We start from the raw sequence: 23,496 nt of genomic DNA, 5'->3' as shown, positions 1-23,496 counted from the left end.
AATAGGTGGATGAACAATGATGTCTTCAATTGTTTTCTGAAAGAAGATAGCATAGAGACCAAGTAAATACCCCTCAAGAAAGAGTTGTATAATGGGGCCATGCCACTCAGAAAGTCTTATTTCTGGCCATCACCTTATGTTGTGAATCAGCCAGCGCAGCCACTATTAGGGCCTTCTCCCCAGCTAATCTTAATGCACAAGCTGGTTGGTATTGGGGGGAAAAGTCTTTTAAATAACTGGTCTTTAAGCTGCTTAGGGCTTCATAATGTTATAGTTAAATATTCTTTCATTTAATGGAAGAATTAGTAATGTGAATTTTCTCTTTTCCCAATAGAAAAGAAGACAGTCAGAAGAACCTGTATTTACTTGCCAGGGCAGAAACAAAGCATTATGAGAGAAATGGAATCAAGAGACTTGAAATTCAAAGTGCTTTTAAAATAAAAACATTTACTTAGATAGTTATTATTATATATACCAGTTGCAGCCCTACTTGGGATGTGAGGACATGATTACAGTGGCTCATGCCCTCAAGACTACCTGATTAGATAATCCGTGAAATTATCTGCCTTCTGGAAAATGTTGAAAACAGAACTTTTCCAGAGGGCTTTTGGGATTTGACACCAGTATTATATTGTTGAGTTTTTAAACATTTTCTTACATATTTCTAGTATTTTTATGCTCTTTGTTATTGTGAGCCATCAAGAGTCTGTTTATGTTTGCAACAAGTTATAAGTCTGATAAATAAATAAAAATAAATAGATAAGGCTAGTTGATTTGCATGCAACTATTATGAATAAGTGTCTTCTGACAATTGAAGAATTGTCGAAGTGTGTGGGAGGAAACCTGTATATCCATTTACTCTGTTACCTTGTTTGGTTTATGTGTTTGGCTATCACATCAAACTGATACCTGAGAAATTGCTACATCTGAAGAATGCCTTATATTCATTATTAAAAAGAGGTTGACTCCATATCCTCTTTTAAGAAAATGCAGATAGTCCTTACTTACTGACTGCCTCGTTTAGTGACTGTTCAAAGTCATGATGGTGTAAAAAAACAGCTTTGTGACCAATCCTCGCATTTACAACCATCACACCATCCCGTGGTCATGGGATCACCATTCGGGTGCTTCACAACTCTCACGTATTTACAACCGTAGCAGCATCCCACAGTTATGTAATCACCATTTGTGTGCTTCCCAACCAGCTTGCAACAAGCAGAGTTAGTGGAGAACTGGAAGTAAAATGGTAAGTTGCAGTCACGTGATGTTTCACTTAACAACAACAGTGGCTCGCTTAACAACTGAATGGGAAGTGGCATAAGTCCGTTGCAGTCATGTGATTTTCTGCTTATTGACCGCAGCACTTAGCAACAGAGTTGCTGGTCCCAATTGTGGCCGCTAAGCAAGGACTACCTGTATGGGGGAAAGTCAGATTTCTACTTTTTTTTCCCTAATAAGAGATATCAGTTCTGTATAGCAGAGTTTAGTAGCTGAACTGTTGTACAGTTTTATAACAGATTCAGTCTGCACCTCATGTTGTTTGCAGAGGCAAGCACAAGGGGATAAGGGCTGATTTTAACCAACATAGGCAAATTTGAATTGGTGAAGTTATTATGGTTCTAGAGTGTGAACACATTACCAAATTAAAATGAAATAGCATGGAATGGATAGCAGGTATAGCAAACAATGAATTCTTCAGTATCTCTGTAAGTAGGGAAGTTGGCTTCTGAAAAGAATGTTTACTCAAAGAGCAACCGTTTTTTTTTCCTGATAGCAATCACTCATGGTTGCTCCTCTAAATGCCAAGATATCGGGGCTAAGAACTGATATGATAGAAAAAGGATCTGAGCATGAGAGGATTCAAGAAAGGATTTAACAAACAGCTGTTTAACATTCACATATAATTTTTTTAAAAAATCAATTTACTGGAATTGAATGAAAGAAAGGCTTTTATTTTTACACAATGCACCTCATAGTTGCTTGGTCGTCTCCCTGCCATGGGATGCAATTTTTTTTTTTAATCCATTCAATTGTGTCCAATTCTCGGAGACTGCCTGGACCAGTCCCTGCAGTTTCTTGGCAGGTTTTTCAGAAGTGGTTTGCCATTGCCTCCTTCCTTGGGCTGAGAGAAAGTGACTGGCCCAAGGTCACCCAGCTGGCTTTGTGGCTGAGGCAGGACTAGAACTCACGGTCTGCCGGTTTCTAGCTTGGTAGTCTTCCTGCCATGGGATGCAATTACACAAGCCCAAACCTGCAGGTAAATTTAGATGAAATGTTGGGCTTTTGTTTTAGGAAAGTTTAAAAAAAAAAAAACCTCACCCCCAAATACACAATTAATACATGTAGGTGAAAAGGCTGCAGTTGCAACATGTGATTCTGAAAATCTACAAAAGGCTTATATTTTATTTTATTTATTTATTTATCAAATTTGTCACCACGCATCTCCTCCCATCAGAGGGACTCTGGGCGGTTTACAACAAAATAATAAGTAAAACAATAAAAATACAATTACAATATATAAAAATACACTATATAAAATACAATTACAAATAACTAATAAATATAGATGAAGTCCAGATGGCTATGATCTAATTCAGTCCTTGCATGGGAGGAGCATTTTAGGGCACTAGTCATCCCCAGGCGTGACTATTCCCCTCCCTGCACCCAAGCCAGGTGGTAGAGCCGGGTCTTCAGATTCCTCCGGAAGGCCAGGAGCGATGGGGCTAACTCCACTACAATACAATGGAGTTTAAGCTGCTAACGATGATAGCCACAAAACACAATCTTATCTATGCATATTGCTCAGAAGTAAGTCCTGTTGTAAGGAACAGGTTTGTATTGGGGATCTTCCTGGATCCAGCTGTAATGCTGGATATCCACATAGCATGAGTGACAAGGAGGATCTTTAATTAGCTTTGGCTGATAAACCAGATACATCCTATCCAAAGGAAAGAAATCGTGTTTCCATTGATAATTTTAAGATTGGACTATTGCCTTTTGTTTGTTCAGTTTCTTTGGTAACTCAAACAGGGAGAATAGTTGTTAGGTGTGGGTGAACCCTGGTGTGTCACCCAAAACATTGTGGCGTGTCACCTTTGACATGTGTGTCATAGGTTCGCCATCACTGGACTATTGCAATACTATCAGAACTGGCAGTTGGCCCAAAATACAGCAACACAGGTAGGCAGATGTTCCCTGAAGTCTCTCATTACTCTCATGATGAAACAGCGTCACTTGTTGCCTGTTGCCTTCTAAGTCCAATTTAAGGTGTTTATAAAAGTGAGTACCTTGAATTCAGCTTGTAGCTAAACTATAATATGATTTGTTTGGTTTTTCTTTGCATGATGTATGAATTCAGTCACTGTGGTTTCTAAACCATCAGTTATACTAACTTCTTGTGTGAACCTAGCCAATGGTGTGTTTCATCAAACCAGGGATATAGAAAGACATGACTTACCACAATGTGTGAACCCAGCTAGTGGGACTTACACCCAGGTACATATACAAAGGATTCCACTATAATTAAAGTAACAGCAGAGTCATTTCCTGCATAGTTGAATTATAGCCTGTACCAGTAGATTTCCTTGCCTTAAAGCCCTTTTGCAAGTTACTGAATTTCCTGCTAATGTTATTTGAGCAATAAGAACCGAATGAACTGAATTTGTATTCAGAACATTGCATTTCCCAGGAGTGGATAGAGGAAAGAGGAGACTTTCCCCTTAATCATGTCTGATGCAAAGACGTTTTTAAAAAAAATTTGAGATTGAGAACCAGCAGACTGCCAGATTAGAGATTGATCACATCAGGGGGGAAAAGCTGCTGTAATGCCAAGTGTGGGCCTCTCAGATAAGGCTGCTGCTTTGCACACTGTTGTTTAACAGTATCACTCTGGCTGCTGAAAGCTTTGCAAACAGAATATTTAAAAAAGCAAATGTATTTTTATAACACGTTGAATGTCTACAAGGGGAACAAATCAGTAGCTTCAAGCCACTGTAAGTGGAGAGCCGTGTTAGTCTACAGTAGCAGAAAATTGTAGTCTGGTAGCGCCTTTTCTGCCTAACTCGTTTTATTAAAAGGAATCTGCTTTCATGAGCTGCAGTTCATTTCATCAGATGCACAGTGAGGCACAGTGGACAAATGGGACAAACTTTGCCCAAAAGAATTAACAGACAGAAGTTTGATAATAGGACTTGAAACAAGGACAAAGTACTATTGGACCATTTCAAAGCCCAGGGCACTCTGCTGCAGATCTTGAAATGGCCATTTTGGAAAAATGAAACTGTAACAGTACTTTAACTTTAAAGCAAACTTTAACAGCAAAACAAAACTTTAACTCTTGAATATATCAAAAAGTTTCAGACTATTTCAAAAACTTACAGCAAATACAATGGGTTTTTAAAATGTTACAATTTGTTTCAGTCAAGCCACTCTATGCATCTAATGAAGTAAGCTGCAGCTAGCAAAAGTTTTGCCTTTTATTAACATTTGTTAGATGGAAAAGTGCTACTAGACTCCTGACTGTAAGCTGCATAGAAAGCCTGAGAACAGAACAGGGGACTAGATGGTGAAGCAACCTGGACAACAACTTTCTAATAATCCCCTTTTAGGATACCTTATAGTCAGAGATCCAGGGAATTATAATCCTAAATACCTGGAGGGCACCAGTTGTGCTGGACTACAATTCCAAGAAAGCATGGTCTGAGAATTAATGGAAATTATGGTTCTACATGACACAGCTCCTGCCAACCTAGCAGTTCGAAATCATGCAAATGTGAGTAGATTAATAGGTACCGCTTCAGCGGGCAGGTAACGGTGTTCCGTTTAGTCATGCCGGCCACATGACCACGGAAGTGTCTATGGACAAACGCCGGCTCTTCGGCTTTGAAATGGAGATGAGCACCGCCCCCTAGAGTCAGACATGAATGGACTTAATGTCAAGGGAAACCTTTACCTTTACTATGACACAAGAGCAGTAAATTGGGGAAGACTGATACATTCCACAGGGCAATATTTCATAGGAAGATATCCATGGAAGGCCCATTTAACAGCTGGATTTACTCACAAGCTGCTTTTCATTGTATGGTTATGATAGTTGCACATTAGAAAAAGTCGTCTGATAAAACTGACTGTACTTCAAAGTCAGACCAGAATTATATGTTTCTAAATAGAGATCAATGGAATGTTGCAAACTTAATATGCAATGAAATCTTTATTACTTGCCTAATTCTTGAATTTCCAGCAGGAATAACATTTTACTCTAAGTTTCAGGAAAAATAATCTCCTTACTAGATAACAGGGTCTACATAACGCATGAAATGGTTATCATATCATTAACTGGATTAGGGCCAGGGAAAACTCATAAACCTAATACCTGTTTCTACTGATTATTTTACTTAGGATACAGCTGGACAAGAAAGGTACAGGACCATTACGACTGCTTATTACAGAGGAGCAATGGGATTTATCCTGATGTATGATGTTACTTGTGAAGAGTCCTTCAGTGCTATACAAGACTGGTAGGAACAGTTCAGTGTTATGTCTTTAAAAAAAAACAAAAACAGTTTTAGTAAAGGTAATCAAGTCTGAGATCAGCTCACACCACATTTTGTAATACAGGGGAGGAAATCCAGCAGTTTAACAAAAGCCTTAATCTAATTTTATGCACTTCTATTTAATTATTTTGCTTGATTCTGTCAAATGATTTCAGATTTATAGTCCAATTCTGTGTTCAGAGAGAGAGCTGCCGCTGAATGCGATCGGAATTGATTGTAGATAAATACGCATCGGATTGTTGAATGTCCTCAAAGATGCTCCATTAATGTACATCATAAAATTTTCCCTTTTCCTGGAACTATTTTGCAGTCCAAATATTCTACTAATGGCATTCGCTGTCAACTCAAGTTCATTTCACAATGTCAGTGAATAACATCAGTCCTGTCTAATGTTTATTTATGAGATCTCAGAGCCACTCTAATTATACAGAGAGTGTCTGTATTACCAGAAGCTATATATCACTTTACCATCTGTGTGACAGTACGTTGTCCAAACTTCAAACACTGCAGCAACATTCCTATCAATATAGTTCTGATTCAAAACATCTGGCTGCAATCCAATATACTTGAATACATATTAGATTTATGGATAGAGAAGCATGTCTCAGACTAGTCAAAAATCCTGGAGCCAAACAAACCCCAAATTTCAGAACCTCTAAGATGTATCCACATATGTCTAGTCTTGGTGACAAAGCATGCTTTTCAGGCTAGGCATCTTAAGCTAGTAAGTACACTGCTCAGGCCACCTTAAAGTGTCTAAATAAGTGAAATAAGCAGTCAGGTCCAAGCAGACAGCTGTTATGCACAAGTTGACCTTAATTAAATGGCTGCCAGCAGGTAGCAACAAAATACCCACTTCCAAGAAGGTAAGTTAGTGCTCCTTCCCCTCTAGCCCAGCTTCTCGGGGTGATTCTGGTAGCTCCAACCTTATATTTGCCCTTTTTCTTTGCAAAAAAAGCACTTGGCCATAAGCACGTGCCATTTTTACTTGTGGAGAATGCTGATGGTGCCCATGTAGGATCAAAAGCAGTCTGGGAAATAAAGATAATACTAGAGACTGGAGCTTACCACTTTCCCATTTTAGAATTAAAAACAAGGTTTTAAAAATTAGAATCATGCAGGGACTAAGAGGGATAGGTTTGGTCCTATTGGCGTCGGCATGGTAAGGACCCCAGCCTCAATAAAATGCATGAGATAAAGTATTATTGCTCTCAACCACATCCATCTTTTGAAATGAACCATGAATGCTGTGAAATACTAAGTTTAACACAGGTAACAGCAGATGGATGTTTCAGATTTGCATATATCTGGGCTTTATTCACATTGATCCCAACTACAGCTTTTTGAGATGCAAATATTATCCCTCTACCCTTCACCTCCATTTAACTGTCCAGAAAGTCTTGCTTGTAGAAGTTAAGCTGCAATATTACATCACTCATCAGAGACAAAATCCTCTTAAAATCAATGGGGCTGACTAATGTTAAGTTGAACAATTACCTAGTGATGTCCTCAAGGGAGAAGACAGGCATTTCTTAGGGATGTTTTAGTTTGTATTTCTTCACTGAGTAAGTTGTTGGATTTGATGGCTTAGATGTTCCCTTCCATAGGATTATCATAAATATGAGTAGTCCTGCATAAAATTATACAAAATACCCACAAATCCATGGCATTCTGTTGGGAGGACATGAACATCAGTCAATTGTATACAGTAAGTCACTTCTAGCACCTAACATGTTAATTTGTATAAGTTTGTTTGCCCTCAGTTTATATCTAATTTCCATGATGAGGTTCCTGCATAATTATTTTTAAACAAGAAGTCCTCCTCTGTCTTTGACACCACAGGATGTAAAGGGCAATAACTGAACAAATGTAGTTATCCTCATCCTAGGGAGACAGTAATAGGGAATGCTCATCCATTGTCTTTCTGCTCACCAGACAGCCATCAGTGATGTAGGAGCTTTGTCAAAAGACGGTGGCAACCCTAACTCTGTGATGATACACCACTTCCCAGGCAGCTGACATCCTTGTTCTTCTTTAAATCACACCTCTTTGCAATAATTATTTCACACATCAAGTAGTAGTTTTAATTTAAGTTACGACTTTTCATAAAATGAGAAATATATTTCTTCTTGTAGCAAACTGGTACTATGCCAATTTGGATAATGTGGCTATTGCCCTCTGTAATGCAGTCAGACTGAGTTAAACCTTCCCCATTAGCAAGCTTAACAGCATAGTTCTAGGTCAGCAAAACAGCATGCAATATTATTGGAAGGATCTGTCAGTTTAAACTGTATAATTAAATTCACACATTTTAGGGCAATATGGGTGAATGCATCTTCATCATGCAAGAACTGGGGAAATCACTGTGTAGTAAGAGAGTAATTCTCTAAGGGGTCTTTCTCATGGCCATGTTACTGTGCTTTTTCCACTCTTGAGACAGGAGAAATGCATACTGGTATAAGGTGCACTGTCCCCACAGCCTATCTTTATTCTACCTCAGCAACCAGGCTGCACAATGTTACTTTTCTTACACAATTTAATGTGGGATAATTTCAAGGCAGCAACTGTTAGATTCCCTAACTTCCACCCTCCCACCCTCCAACATCATGTCCCAAAGGGAAAACCAACCACCAATTGTTGGCCTGAGTATATGTTGAACCGGGTTGGGAGCTCAGTCCTTAATTTTTATTGTTTACTTATTTAGCCTTATTTTTACTTCCTGAATGCTTCTTCTGACAGGAATTTTGCTCCTTGCGAGAGATTGATAATCCTATGAAATGATTTCATAGATGGTGCCATCTCGAGGTTGTCTGGATTCCAACCTCCCTGTTCTGAGAATGATAACACCGCCCACTTCCCACCCCCCACCAAAACTCTGCCTGAGTGATTGGAAGAGCTGATTTGAAATATATAGCAGAAGAAACAAAACCGGTGCTTTTGTGCCTATGGATCTTTTATTCCTTTCTTCTTCCGGAAGCCATTTTCTCTGTGAATTGTTTTTGACCATGCAAAGAACTCTTCTCTATCTCATTGTCCAATCCACATTTGTGTCTGTGTGTCACATATTTTTCATGCTTTATAATATGCACAGCACACACACACACAACACACACACACCAAATAGCAGTATTCCTAGCTGACAGCTCTACCAGTCTCCTGGGAGTTTGTTATTCCAGTGCAAAGAGAAACAGATGAGATGTTTACTCTCTCTCATGGCCAAAGTCAAAATGGCCATGGAGGCACTGTGCCCAGTGACTAGATGGGAATGGCATTTCCACAGCAGACTTGCCAGGCCAACAGGAGTTGAGTAGATTGCTGCTCTGACTGGGTCATCCCCAGACTCATTCAAGAGGCACCCTGGATTGTCTGCAGGAGAACTCTTCGGTTGGGAGAAGAAGAGAAACACCCCTTCCAAACCATAACAATTAAAGATGCTTCAAGGCTGCCTCAGGGCTGGGAGTGAGGTGGAGGTAAGGTCATAAGGACCTGCCTTCAAAAATGGTTTGTAAAGCATCTTTATGCCCTAGCAAGCAAGATGTGATGATGAGCTCCCAAAGCAGCCAATTTCCACATCACTCTCACCTATCATAGTCACTATTTTCTTTAGAATGGTGCTAAATAGAAGAACTAGCTCAATGCTCTGCTTAGCAGAAATCTTCCATTATACACACGGAATTACTGTATGCTCTGTATTTTTTCAGTTTTGTTACTTCAGTTTGTAATAACATTTAATAGACTGCCATCGATTATGACCACTGTTAAGATGGCTGGGGGCTGCTCTGAAATAAATATTTTTCTTTGAATTACTGATATAAGGTTGATTTATACCACCAGTTCTGAAGGAGAAATTCACACTTATTTTTCACTTAGTATCTCCTGGTAGGGTATTTTGGTGAAGCAAAATCATGCTGCCATTTTTGAAAGGATATTTTTCCCTTCTAATTTTATGACACAGGATCACTTTTAGAAGAGGACTTTATCTTTTGAAAGTAGAGGTTGATATAATCGTTCATAGATTTTTTCTACCACACTGCAGAAATGTTTCTTTGAGACGTATCTTTGTATTTTTTTAGTGGTAGAAAGTGGTACAAATTGTTTCTCAGGAATCTTATCTGTTTATGATCTTGCAAATAGTATCCCAATTAAATTGAATATAGGTAGTCCTCATTTAGTGACCACATTTGGGACTGGCAACTTGGTCACTAAGTGGAAAATCACATGACTGCAACTCTGCTTATGATTTTATTTCAGTTTTCCTTTCTCTCGATCCCCTGCCCTTTAGAATACTCATCCTAAGGCTGGGATAATTAGCAAAAAGAGAATTAATGTTTGTATTTACATTCATTGGAGAGGAAGGGATTACAAGAGAGTTAGCTGGCACACAATGAGGAATACACATCAAAAGGAATGTGCTAGCACCATGTGCTAGCAAGTCTAGTGTACTTGCTGCTTAGGAGGCAAACAAGAGCTGAAGGTGCAAAAGTGATTAAAGTCTTGTTAGTTACAGGTAGCAGCTGCAAGCCACCTATTTAAGGTCACAGAGGTGAGCTTGTTAACTTGTGGTTAGCACCTTTTGGGGAAGCACTGCACTGCAGAGAAAAGCAGCTCAGGAAGAGAGATTGCTTATTTAAGCAATCTCTCTGCTCTGAGAGGCAGGGGAAAGAGGAAAAAAATGGATCAGGCACAGGACAACATGTACTAACTGACTGTAATGGTGACTGAGAGAGAGAGGCTGTGAAAATCATAAATGCGCCCCTTGGTTGCAAAGTTATTTTTTCAGCACTGTCATAACTTCAGATGGTCGCTGCACAAGGCATTCAGTAAGTGAAGTCCATCTGAAACATATTCTTTCTTCAAATGTAAGGTTAGATATTAGTACTACTATAATTATCTGAGTATATGAAGTTGTTTTGCTTCATGCACGAACACTTTAATCCTTAATTACATTAATTTTATAGTCATATTTGAATATAAGTATTCCACAAAGGAAGTTATTTGCTAAAGTCTCACTGGATTGGATCCTGATTTAGTCAGAAAACTTTGATTAGGCCTAGGGTGAGCAATCTGAGGTCCCAGAGTGATATGCTGTAGCCTCACCACCCTCACCTTTTTATAGTTTTGGTTGCCAGCAAAATTATTGATGGGTCAGTTTCATGCCACATTGATGGGAGAAACACTGAAACTGTAGCGAAAGCCTTAAAATAGGCTTAACATTATTAACCATAAGAAAGAAACAAACACCTCTTACTCAAACAGGAATAAAGCAGAACATTCTAGGTTAGACTCCAGCTCCCTGTGCATTTCTGCCAAAACCGCAGCCCTTGCCTTTCCTGGGTATTAAGCAGAATGTGGCCCTGTCCTGAATATTAGGCAGAATTAGACCCACTGGAATCAATGGCATTTAAACAAATGACTAACTTAAATCCCACTGATTTCATTACATCTTCCTTAAGCATTATTAAATCTTCATCCAACTCACTGGCCTATCTACACTAACATCAACCCTAATATTCAGGAGCTGAACATAAGATGAAAAAATAGCCTAATTAAAAAACCTGTAAAGCTAGAATGTGTCAAGGGTTGAAACTTGTTCAATGTTAATAGAACAGGCACTTCACAAGTTGCATCACTCTATGAAAATTTCAAGGTGTACAGTCAGCTCCCAAGAAGTGCTGAACCACACTTTTCATACCACAGCTAGAAAAATGGAAAGGAGTGACAGAGAGAATGCCAAATGCATTGCTCAATTTTATAATCTCATTACTCAGGAAAAAAAGAACGAGATTGTGCAAAGGACGGAACTATGGCTTACAGGTTATTTTGTGCTAATTTCCTTTGCTTGATTGATAAATGCCATAAACCTGTGTATACATAAGAGACTACTACAAATCTCATATAAAAAATAAATCAGGCTGCCACTATGATACTGAGAACATAATTGTAAAGAGTAAGGAAGATGACCTTGACAGAGATATGCAGGAACCATTACCTAGGCAAAAGGGGCTGAAGCATTTTTTAAGTCCACAACAATAAGGTAACATCCAGAAGCAGCTCAGACAGATGCCTCCCTAATTCACTGAACTATGAGGAGGAGGAGGATGACGTACAGCACAATCAGATTTGCGAGATTCTGTTATTATAGCCAATCTCAAGAAAAGTAGTTTTAGTCTTCTGGTGGAGTTTATGTCCTTCTCTGGTCTACTTAGTAAGGATCACAAAAACAACAACAACAACACCATCATCAAACACCAGCGACTTGCAAATTCAATCTGTAAAACCAATTTTGAACACAAAGCATTCCTGGACATTTTGAGAAACATATACAAGGTTGCAGCACCTTCTGTCCTGACAAGCAGGAACCACGCCGAGACGAGGAATAAGTCTCTAGTGTTTTATTACTGCTACAGTAGACAGAAAATCCTACCAAACTGAAGAAGCGTGAGAAAACCCATACAGATAAACCCCCAAAGTCAAGGCGGGTCTGTTCTGTGTCTCTTTGAATGACAGCTCAAATTCTCTCTACTGCACATGCGTTTTCCCCCCTGGATAGGGGCCCCCTCCTGCTCACCATCAGTGCTCATGACACCTTCTCACCTTTATATATAAAAAAAACAATTTTGTAAAATGGTTGAGAGACTTGCAGAGTTTGCTATCTCCAGCAACTGGAACTTTACAGTATATTTGTGTGTGCATGTATGTGTATCAATAGAAGAGAATATATGTGGCTCAGGGTTGAACTGTGGAATCCTTGGTGCTCTCTGAGCTTTGTTGTTTGCTTGCACTGATGATGTTACCTTGTCAGGTAATGAAATGTCTGCAAGCTCAGAGAACACCAAGGACTCCACATGTATGTATATGTGTACACACACATATAGTGTAGCGATCTTTCCACAAAGCGTATGCATGCATGGAGAAGGGGGTTATTGCAGAGAAATTGCTTTCTTCAAGGATGCACCACAGTGTTTTTAGAGCCTATAAATGAGTTGGTGCACTCTCATTTAAGTTAATTTGTTTCTAGAAACAGGAAGAAAACATTTCAGGAAAACAGGGACAATAATTTTAAGCCTTTGTGATTTAAAATACTGCTTTTAAAATGACTACTGTATTGAGCATAGACACCGAAAAAAGGAAAGGGACTTGCACACTAGCACAGTTTCCATGCCACTGCCATTTTTGCCCCCTTAACTATATCAATTGGGTTGATTCAATTTAATCTGGAGATGCACCAGGTTACCTGCAAGATTTCATCTCCCCATTAGAGAAGGTCTGACTACTTTAATCATGCCAACAGAAGCAACTGGTTGTCCCCCGTTTTGGAGAGATTTCCGTGATGTGGCTGGCTATCTGGAATGGCCTCTCATTAGAGGTCTGCCTGCGTCCAGCATTATCTGCCTTCTGGAAAAAGTTGGAAACAGCTTTTTCCAGAGAGGTTTCAGGGATGTTACAGTGCACTTGTAATATTTTTTGTTTGTTTCATTATTGTATTTTGTCTATTATTATGAGCAGTAAAGACTCTTTTTATGATTGCGGCAGGATATAAATCTGATAGTGACAAATCGAACCTCATTATCACTGAGAACCAACAGTGGGGCATAACAAACAGCCTGGCCTGCCCACAATCCTCAATAAACCTCAACATTTTCAAGGGTTAGAGTTGACAAACCCCCTTTCATCAGCTAAAATGATTTGAGAGGCACTTAGTGGTAGCACTTGTTCACTTACAGTGATGCAGAAGAGATGATGAACTAGGAGGTTCCCACCCATGCAAAATTGTCCTCCTCCAATTGTCCTTCCAATCCAAAGATCCACACTGGAGCACAGGGGCATAGTATCACTCCAGGAGTGCTGCCAAAGGCCTGTGTGCAAGTGCCCTCACTTATGGTCTTGTGTGGAAATGTGGGTTTGTGTAAAATAAACAACAAAGGCATCTGTGTCTCCTTCCAAAGTGCTAAAGCAGTTAATCAGACAGAAAACAATAGCTGTGTGATATATGCAGGCATCTCAAAAGTGAGACCAAGTTTATTTTTTGAATGACGTATAAAATCAGTACTCCAGTCAAAGCTTTTTAGTTGCTCAAAATTGAGAAAGGTTCTGTGGTATTTCAGAAAGCTGTATGGGTGAGACCTTTGTATTTCTACAATTTCCCAGAGCCAGCAAGGAAGAAACTTAAAATATTATATACTGTATACATATAATATTTAGGTATTTGCAGCATCATATTCCAAGAGTATTGCTATTTTTTATTTCTCCATAATTTTTGCATTGATTGAAATAGAATCTAATAATGAAGCCATAACTAGGAATGTTGAAACATGAAATGGCTGCCAAGTACATCATAGTATGTATTATAATGCATAATATTTCTCTCAGTGTAGAAAATTCCTTAGTAAATATTTAGCCTTAACATTATTTTAACTATATCTCTGCTGTAGTATGAATATAACATGCAACTGCAAACAGCTGTGAAAAAATCCAAACGTAAATGTGTTATGAAAATGTTCTGCAATTTTCAATGAATCCCCAGAAGTAAGCATCATTGAGTTCCATACTTATTCTCAGGTAAGTTTGTATAGGATTGCAGGTGGGAGAATTCACCGTCAACATTAGCCATTAATTACATTTATAGCTGTTGAAGTGTGAAGCTTATTTCATTATTAATGGATGCTGAGTGCCAAAAAAATTGCAACTGACTCTTCTTAGATCGGTTGTCACAGTTCCAACATTTGTCTACAGTAGGCCTTACCAGTAAGGCTACTGATGAATATTCAGTAGGTCTGCTGACAAAAATGCATACATTGACTGACTGACATTGCTTTTATAGGAGAGGCTTGGTGTGGGTTGACCACTAATAACCAAAAAATTGTAGGAATGAATCAGAAGTGCATGATATTTCTAAATCAGAAAGCAAACCCCATTAGCAATCAAAGGCTCAGCCTTTGACAATATAAATAGGAGATATAAGGAAATATTCCATTAACTGGGCTCTGTTTAACAGAGGTAGAAATTGTCCACGGTAAGAGTGCTCACTTACTGTAGTATATTAGAATTACAGGGCAGTGTGACTTACTTGAATTAATCCATGTTTTTAATCTTCTGGCTCCCCCTGCTGGATTTAGAGGGGCCTGTTTTTGTCTTTTGGTATACTGTATGCCTTCTAAAGCAGTGTTTCATAACCTTTTCAAGTTCACAATCTTATTTTTCTAAGTATGAAAAAAGAAGGAATATTGAAATAGAACATGTTTTAATCTACTTTAGTTCCCCTTATATCTAATATATACATTATAAATCTTACTGGGATAACTGAATTTTCTTATGATGGCATATTTCATCAATATCTGAGTGAGAATTGTTAAAGAAAGGCTTGCAGTCCTTCTAGCTGGAGCTGCACAAGAACTTGGTAGCAAAACAGGATCAACTTGCAGAATGGCTTGGAGAATAGAGATCTTCCACTGGACAGAGCTTAAGAAACAGTATTCTAAGCTAAATGCAGCAAAAGGATCATAGTAAGCTTTGAGCTCAGTCACTATGTTGAAAGTAAATGCTTAATTTTTTTGTAAATGTAGTCATATGAAATGTAAGTGTTGCAAACAACAAATTAAAATAAGTTTGAATGCTACAAGGAGCTTTGGTATAGACTGTCTTCTAAATGGAAGTTTCAGATTACAGTGTAATAAACAACACCCATTGTTGCTTGTAAACTAGAAAGCCTGTCTTTAATATTTTATTTTTATTGCTCCTTTACCGCAGAAACAAATTAGCTTTAAAAAATTAAACAATTGTCCACTTAATGGTTCTTTAATTAAACTTCTGAGTAAATGAATCAAAGCCTTCCATGTTACTGATCTTTGAAGACAAGCTAGACTCACCAAAGAGTCAGTGGGGAACTAGGCTCCATTCATTTACGTATACCACGGACAGGTCTCCACTATGAAAAATTCCAGCATGACTTCCAGCTGAATCTAGTTATATTACTTTCATGAAGCCTAAGCTATAGTTTTCAAATTCCAGAATGAGATGTTTAGAAAGCACTAATTAAAAGCAGATAATAAAATACTTACTATTAATCATCCTTTATTTTATTTTTCAAAGCACTCTTAGCCAAAGAATTTTATCAGCAAATTATGGTTCACACATAAATTAATGGGAATTTCTGGAACTAGGTAGTTTGTAATAATATTGGCAGCAACATGTTGTTGACCACACTGGTTGTTTTCAAGCTGCTTTTTTTTAAGGTTGATGGCTTTCTGTACCTATGACTCACATCAAGTCATATTGTTGTCTATGGTGCTCATTGTAGAATCTTTCTTTTGTCACAGGGCCACTCAAATAAAGACGTACTCCTGGGATAATGCACAAGTTATTCTGGTTGGGAACAAGTGTGATATGGAGGATGAAAGAATCATTCCTATTGAAAAAGGAAAACATTTGGCTGATCAGTTGGGTACATGTTCAACTTTATCTTTTTTCTCCCCCCTCTTTTCTTCACCCTGACCTAAAGCCTCACCTCATCTTTTCAGGCTTTTCCAGATATATAGTTTTTGTTTTTTCATGATCATATGATCAATAATTATTATATAATTGCACTATATATATACAGTAGATAGATATAAAATTATATCGTATTATCATAACATTCTAATAGTGAACATTCTAATTTATTAGAGAAGTGGTAAGATTAATTGGCAGCAGATTTAAAAAAACTGATTAATTTTTTTTAAGCACTCTTAATTCACATACCTATAAAAGCTATAGATACAAGCACCATCTGATGAATTTCTCCAAGAGAAGTTTTTACTGCAGTTGTCCAGCCTTAATCATGACATTTGATGAGGGCTCTAGGCAAGGGTGTTACCTAAATTAGACAACTGGTTCCAACAATAATTCAGGAGTGGGACTTAGAAAAATCCTCTTATTTTGACTTATGTTTGATATGTGCCAAGATTCCTGGAGAGGGTCAGTATTTGAATTATAATTACCATGATTATTATTTACTCCAGTTATTAGGAACAGAAGAATGATGTTTAGACTGATCCTGGCCACTCACTCTGCTAAACGTATTCCCTCACCCGTAGGCACTGTGTAGCCTTGGTGTGTGTTTTGGACAGTGGCTGGTTCAAATCCAGCCCTGCCAAGTTGTGCATAAAAATGGAAACAAGTAATGTGCACAAACCAGACCAAACCAGCTAAGTAAAACCCGAGAAGATTCTAGATATCATCATCTTCCAAATTTTGCTTTTCTCAGTTCCAGGCTGGATAATATGCTAAAACTTAAGCTTCTGACTCTGATTAACAAGCTGAGTATGACATGGGGCTAGATAGGAACATGTCCATCATTATTGACCTTTACAGTAGACTACCATGCAAACTGCACAGGGGACCTTTCGCCTTTTCATCACTATGCAAACACAGACTAAAAAAGAATTTAAAAAAAGAGAAAAACACCAGAGTTTAGGAAGATCTTGCAGTTCCAGGAAGCTCAATCACTGTCACTACAGTAATTAGCTTGGTTAGATGGATGGTCCAAACCCAGAAGCTTCTGGACTACAATGCTGCCACCAGCAGTTTCAGTGTTAGCCATGTAGAGATCTGCATTAGGCTCCAGCAGTGTTTATCAGTTAGCTTGTTCACCAGTTCTGGGCTTCCACTGCAATATTTTGCTGCAAGAGAGCATTCCGAAACCTCTAATGTTTTTAATATTTCAGCTAATGATTATCAAAGAAGACAAGCCAGTGTTGAAAGAATCTCAAAGTCTTAAGTCTGGCATTGTGTCTCTCTAAGGTTTTTATTCTTCTAAACATGAAATTGGACATAGCAATGTTTTCCTGCTCCAGTATTTGACTCAAGTAAGGCCTGTAGGGATCCTTTCCTCATAACTTTATTTCACTGTATGCTTTCTTCCTGCTTTGTGCTTTCCCTTTTAAATTCCTCTTCTTGTCCAGAATACCTATTTATACTTGACCCATTTCTCCTGACATTATGACTATAACAGCCCTTCTACTTATGCCTGTATTCTGTCTGGTATCTCAGTTTACCTCAATGTTCAGGTCTTAATCATTATTCTAAAAACTCTTCTCCCTTCTCTCCATAATTATAGGTCCCCTCATTCAATCCCACTGTGTACTTTGCTGTTTGAACTCTATGTAACTAGGTTCCAGTATCTCCAGTTTTTTTGTTTGTTTATCCTAGTAATGGTTCCAGAGTCTTAGTCTGATACTTATCACTGTCTTTCTGCTACTTCGCAGCAGATAAATTACACTGCCACTCAAATAGGTAATCAGTGGGAGCAGACTTGGAATGGAGGTATCTTGAAACACATAAAAATAAATGCTGGGTTCACACACCATACTAAACATAGATTGTTTAACCATATTTTATTGAATAAACACAGTTGGATTTGCATAATAATCTGATATTTATCTAACGATAACTTCAAAAACTAAGAACTGAAGAAGCACATGAAATAAATTAAAATACGAGGACAGTTATATCAAAGAACCTGGATGCTCCACAGACTGCAGAACCAAGGAACATTAAAGGAACATTAAGCTTAAAAATATATGCATGTCAGCCTTGGTTGAACACCTGTCAGCATCCCAGCATGATATAACAGCTGTTTCTCTGGAATTCTTGGAGAAGTAATAGAAATGTATAAATATCCAAATAATTGAAATAAGGAGGAAATTATCAGCGGTCTTCTACATGGCAGTTAATGACTGGTTGTGGGCATTCCACTCCACTGCAGGATCTATGGACCTGAGATGTTGCCAAAGAACGTAGTGGAATAGCTAGAAAAATGTCAGCCATATATTCATAGTCTCACAAGGCATTTCATGGAAATCATTTAACCAGTAACAATAGCTGTGAAAACCTATATTACACAATTAAATGTTATAGTTTAACTTTACACAATGTGTAAAGATAGCTCTCAAGTCACATTTCAAACATCACGAAGTACAGATCAGTAGGTTTTCAACAAAAACAAGCAATTGCCATTGTTTACTATGTAGCGGGGAACTGAAGAGCCTGCACTTAAGTCATGGATCTATACTTACTGTTAGCAATCCCTTTCTCAGGAAAGAAACTAAGTATTTTGCTTTGGTCCCATTACCATAGCTGCTACTATATATGTTACTATACCTCTCACATAAATCATTGGTACTTATGGCCATCTATAGGAAGGCAAAGTGGGGAATAACCACAAGAGGTTCCAGGTGGAAAGGTGTATCTGACAAAGAAGCAATTGTGGTCTGTGAGAAAAAGACCCCAGATCCATAGGCCTCACAAATCAAATGCCTTTCAGTGATTAAAACTGCATCACGATGCATCCACCAATGGCTCCTTTATGAGAGGAAATGCACTAATCTAATAGAATCAGGAATATGTATGATGGCCACATGACCCGGAAGTGTCCTATGGACAACGCCGGCTCCAAGGCTTTGAAACGGAGATGAGCACCGCCCCCTAGAGTCGGACACGACTGGACTTTACGTCAAGGGAAACCTTTACCTTTACCTTAGCTGCATAAAGGCTTCTACATCTTCTGCAGTTTTCTTAAAGCCTGTGAAGGCCTTATGCATTTCCCAGAAGTATGCAGAAGATAAATACTTGTTAGTTACTCAGCTTCCTAAAAAAATATGGACTAAGTTCATCTTGATGTGATTTAGAAAGGTGTTTCTTACGTTATTAGCAAGACTGCACGCTCAGAACCACTTATTAGTTACACTTTACTAGTGCAAGGATCTTAAGTATGCATTCTTATGTTGTACATTGAAATACCTTGGTGGGCCACTGGGCCTCTTGGGGAAATCTTTGCAGAACCCAAGTGGGCAGAATCTGGAATGCATACCCCCAGTTGGACCATTCACAGGTCAAATGATTTCAGAAACTTTCTTCTGCAGACTGTGAGACAATGACAAACCTTCTTACCTGCTCTGAACTTGAGGTGTTGTTCTCACAAGAAACCAGCTGCTTATGAACTGAACAGAAATCTAACTCCAAAGTTGTACTGAAAAGCAGTCTTGAGATAACCTGATAACTGATTTGTCTACTTTTTTCCAAAATGAAAACTAGGTTTTGATTACTTTGAAGCTAGTGCCAAGGAGAATATCAACGTGAGACAGGTCTTTGAGCGTCTTGTAGACATCATTTGTGAGAAGATGTCAGAGAGCATGGAGTCAGAAGCTTCGAAGGCTACTGCGGGGAAGAATGTGCGTCTCACATATCAGCCACCCCCACTGCAGCAGAAGTGCTCCTGTTAGTGCCTCAAAAATCAGTAGGAAAATTTTCTCTGATGCAGGAATGTTTTATCATCACTTACTGTCTTTAAAAAGGGATGTGTCTGTGCTGGTGGAAGTAGGTATATTTGTTCAATGTCCACAAAAAGCCTGTAATATATTCTACACCAGTGTTTCTCAACCATGGCAATTTTAAGATGTATGGACTTCAACTCCCAGAATTCCCAGCCAGCATGGGTGGCTGGGGAATTCTGGGAGTTGAAGTGCACACATCTTAAAAGTTGCCAAGGTTGAAAAACACTGTTCTACGCTATGAATAAAATAAAAAGTGGTTGTAAGTGCTAGCGTTCCACTGAGAATGTATCTTAAGGTTTAATATTTTCTGGTGTTATCCCATTCTGAATTATGCTTGACATTCCTAATAATTTTATTAATAATTGAGCCAGACAACATGAATTCAAACACAATTCTGCATTGTTTGCCACTGTTAAGACTGAAGCCACTGTTAAGACTGAAGTATGTTTAATTATTATTTTAATGTAAGCAATTTATACCATCAATCAAGAAATAGCATCTTGCCATAATGAAGATGCACATTGACTGCATGTTAAAAGGGATTTAACAGCAGAAGCAGGTAACAGAACTGTTAGCACATGCAGAGACAATTTTAAGACATTGCATAGCTCCATTTATTTATTTATATATATAATTATTATTATTAGGCAGTCTTTCTACCCTTATCCCAACATTCAGCCCCCAAATACATCTGGTTATTTGGTAGTAAGTCTCACTGAACTCAGTGGTAATTATTTATTAAGAGATATGTAAGGGGTTGTGCTATAAATAAGGTTGCACTGCTGTATTCACTATTATCAGAATAAATCCAACTGGGCTTAACGAGGCTTACTCTGGAAACCTAAGTAAGATTGTACAGTTCCATAAAATCTGCATAAACATACACAGCGTTCATTTCATTTCAGCCATTCTATGGAGAGTGAGTAAAAAAAATCAGTAGACTGAGTGAATTTTTCTCATTGTGGTATCAATTATAATAAAAGTTTTATTTTCTTGTATGTAAGATTTGATGTTTAGAAGGTACTGTCTTATAGTGCTTGTAGTGTACTTATTGTTCTTGATAAGTTTCTGACAAAATAAAATGTTATTTGGTAACTACAGGTTATCTAATTTACATTGCTGATGGGCACAAATAACCTCTCCAAATACAGGAGATTCTTTCAAATGTACGACTATGCACCAGGGTAAAATCTCTTTCTAAAGCTAGTACACAGAGTCAAGAAGGAAATTCAGGCAATATTAATGATATCACAATGTATATAATATGTAAGGGTGCAAATCATGTTGAATTCTCCAAAAGTAGAGTTCTCCGGAAGGCTACAATGCTAACATCAAGGGAGAGCTTATTTTTCAAGTACCGCTTATGAAAGAGAAAGTTGCTAGATCAACCTCAAACCCTGAAGGTAAAGAACTTGATTTTACATAAGTACTGCCCTCCGTTGATCCAAAAACAATGATGCTGAAAAATGCAAAAATTGACACAGTTTGAGTTTCTGATATGAGAACTACTCTAGTTGTAGACTGTAACAAGGTAGGGAAAGCACTAAAATTTTATTTAACTAGAATAAATTTCTAGTTTACCTTTTATCTCCCCACCCACCAGTCTCCTCAGTTTCCAGGTTAAAAACACAATAAAAATAAAATGAAATACATTATACATCAGCATGAAGGTATTATAACACAACAAGGTCAGTTAAAATAAATTTCCATGAAATTAAGGCAGTAATTCTATTAACAGTATCCCAGAAGTAAATTCTTGAGTCAGGCCCAACTTCTGATGACATTATGGGCATTTCCATGCAGTTTTCTTGGCAACAGCAGGAAAAGGCTCATCACTCACTTTTGGGATACATTTTACTTCCTGGTTTAACTTACAGAATTAGTAATTCCTGGTGGTCTCTCAACTAAGTAATAACCAGAGATCTGCTAAGGTCATGAAGGTACTGCCACTTAGCTACACTACTCAGGAGCAAACCTCATTACATTCAGTTCTGAGTACAGTAGACATAAAAGTGAGCATAGGCTAAACTGGGGGGAAAAACTGATTTATCACCTTCATGAAGCCATTAGTGGACATTTAGGACCACTGAATGGAGCAGAGCTTAACACAGTGGAGAAGCTGCTCACAGAAAAGAATATTATCTTAAATAGCTTTAATGAACACGTTAGAGAAATACAGGTTATTGATCTTACACACAAAGCCCTCCCAAGCATAAAGACTCACACGCTTAGACAAAGTAGGTTTAAAAGTAAAAAGAGTTTTACTGATTTTATTCTTGGTTCAGTTACTTCCATCTTTGGTGAAAAATGAAGATGCTTTGTTTCTTCTGCTCCCTAAACTTAATGAACTCATAGCCCTCATAGCTGCTAAGAGCTGCGTGGAGAAAATGGGAAAAATCCCTCTTCAAGGCCCAAGCATATGGCCATAATGGAAGGAGAGAGAGTAGCATGCATGCTGCCTCCTCAGTTGGTGGAAAGAGGAGGAAGAGAGGGAGAAGTAGTGGGCGTGGCAACAAATAGCTTCCTCACACACAGAGAATTGCATCATGGGATCAACTCATCTGTATGCTAATGAGGCATGCTGATGTGTTAACATCTCCAACATTTCATATACTGGAAGATTCTAGATTAGATTACAGCTGGGTCTAAACTCACCAAGTACCAAGAATATTGTCCTGTGCAAAACAACTAATTTAAATAGATGGAGAAAGTTACACAACAGGTGTTTAAATCCATGCTTACATTTTACAATAGGATGGCTTTAACTCAAGATGATTGCAGATGCCTTAGGTTTACTTAAATATTTTTTTGGTTAAGGTGCTGCACTAGAAACCAGGAGACTGAGAGTTCTTGTCCTGCCTTAGGCATGACAGCCAGCTGGGTGACCTTGGGCCAGTCACTCTCTCTCAGCCCAACTCACCTCACAGGGTTGCTGTTGTGGGGAAAATAGGAGGAGGAAGGAGTATTAGGTATGTTCGCCACCTTGAGTTATTTATAAAAATAATAAACAAGTCTTAATATAGGTAGGTTTTAAGAATGAGTCAGATACTCTGGGGGGTATCTCTGAGGAGACAGGATCCTCAGAGAACTGCATCTGAATACTGCAATTAATTGTGTATTGTTCAGTTACAAATTACATTTATGTACACCAATCTTGCTATATGAAAATTTAACCCAGGGCCTTTCTCCACCACCACCACCACCACCCCGCACTTCTTTTTCTGCCATGTCCCCTTTATATGGGAGGCTATATCAGGTGCTCAGTAGCGGGTGGGATCAGAGAATTTGTTGGCTATCCCAGGCTGAGACAAACATGCCTCCTTCCATCTCTACCCCATCTCTACATCTGCTAACATGCCACTTTTGCCTCCCTGCAAGTAGGCTACTTCTATCATATCCAGTATAAGAACTGGAAACAGATTTCCTTTCCTAGAGAGTTGGGGATCTACAGGCTCCCAAATGTGGATGGACTCTAATTCCCATCAGCCCCAACCAATGGGGCCATGGGTGCGGAAGGCCGAGAGTTGCTGTCCGAAAATATCAAAATATACCCAAGTTGTTCATCCCTGTTCCAGAAAAACCAAAACCATTTTCCCTTACAAACAATTCAACCACCGAACTCGCATGTCTTGACC

At 38.4% G+C, this 23,496-nt stretch overlaps 1 protein-coding gene across 2 annotated transcripts in view; it reads left to right on the top strand.

Annotated features, from left to right (window-relative positions):
- Positions 1-20,957, top strand: part of RAB3B (RAB3B, member RAS oncogene family) — a 58,751-nt gene extending 37,794 nt beyond the window's left edge. Inside the window, exons 3-5 of one of the 2 annotated variants that reach the window (XM_063297937.1) lie at positions 5,398-5,516; positions 15,869-15,993; positions 19,623-20,957. In XM_063297937.1, the coding sequence (XP_063154007.1) occupies positions 5,398-5,516; positions 15,869-15,993; positions 19,623-19,810 (432 nt within the window). In that variant the 3' untranslated portion in view covers positions 19,811-20,957. The remainder of the gene's footprint in view (positions 1-5,397; positions 5,517-15,868; positions 15,994-19,622) is intronic. The other variant, XM_063297938.1, reaches the window with a different exon arrangement.
- The last annotated feature ends 2,539 nt before the right edge of the window (positions 20,958-23,496 follow it).

This window comes from Candoia aspera, chromosome 3 (assembly GCF_035149785.1).
Source record: "Candoia aspera isolate rCanAsp1 chromosome 3, rCanAsp1.hap2, whole genome shotgun sequence".
Lineage (NCBI taxonomy): Eukaryota > Metazoa > Chordata > Lepidosauria > Squamata > Boidae > Candoia > Candoia aspera.
Note: the sequence above shows the minus strand (reverse complement) of the source record. Positions and strands in the feature narration are given on the sequence as shown.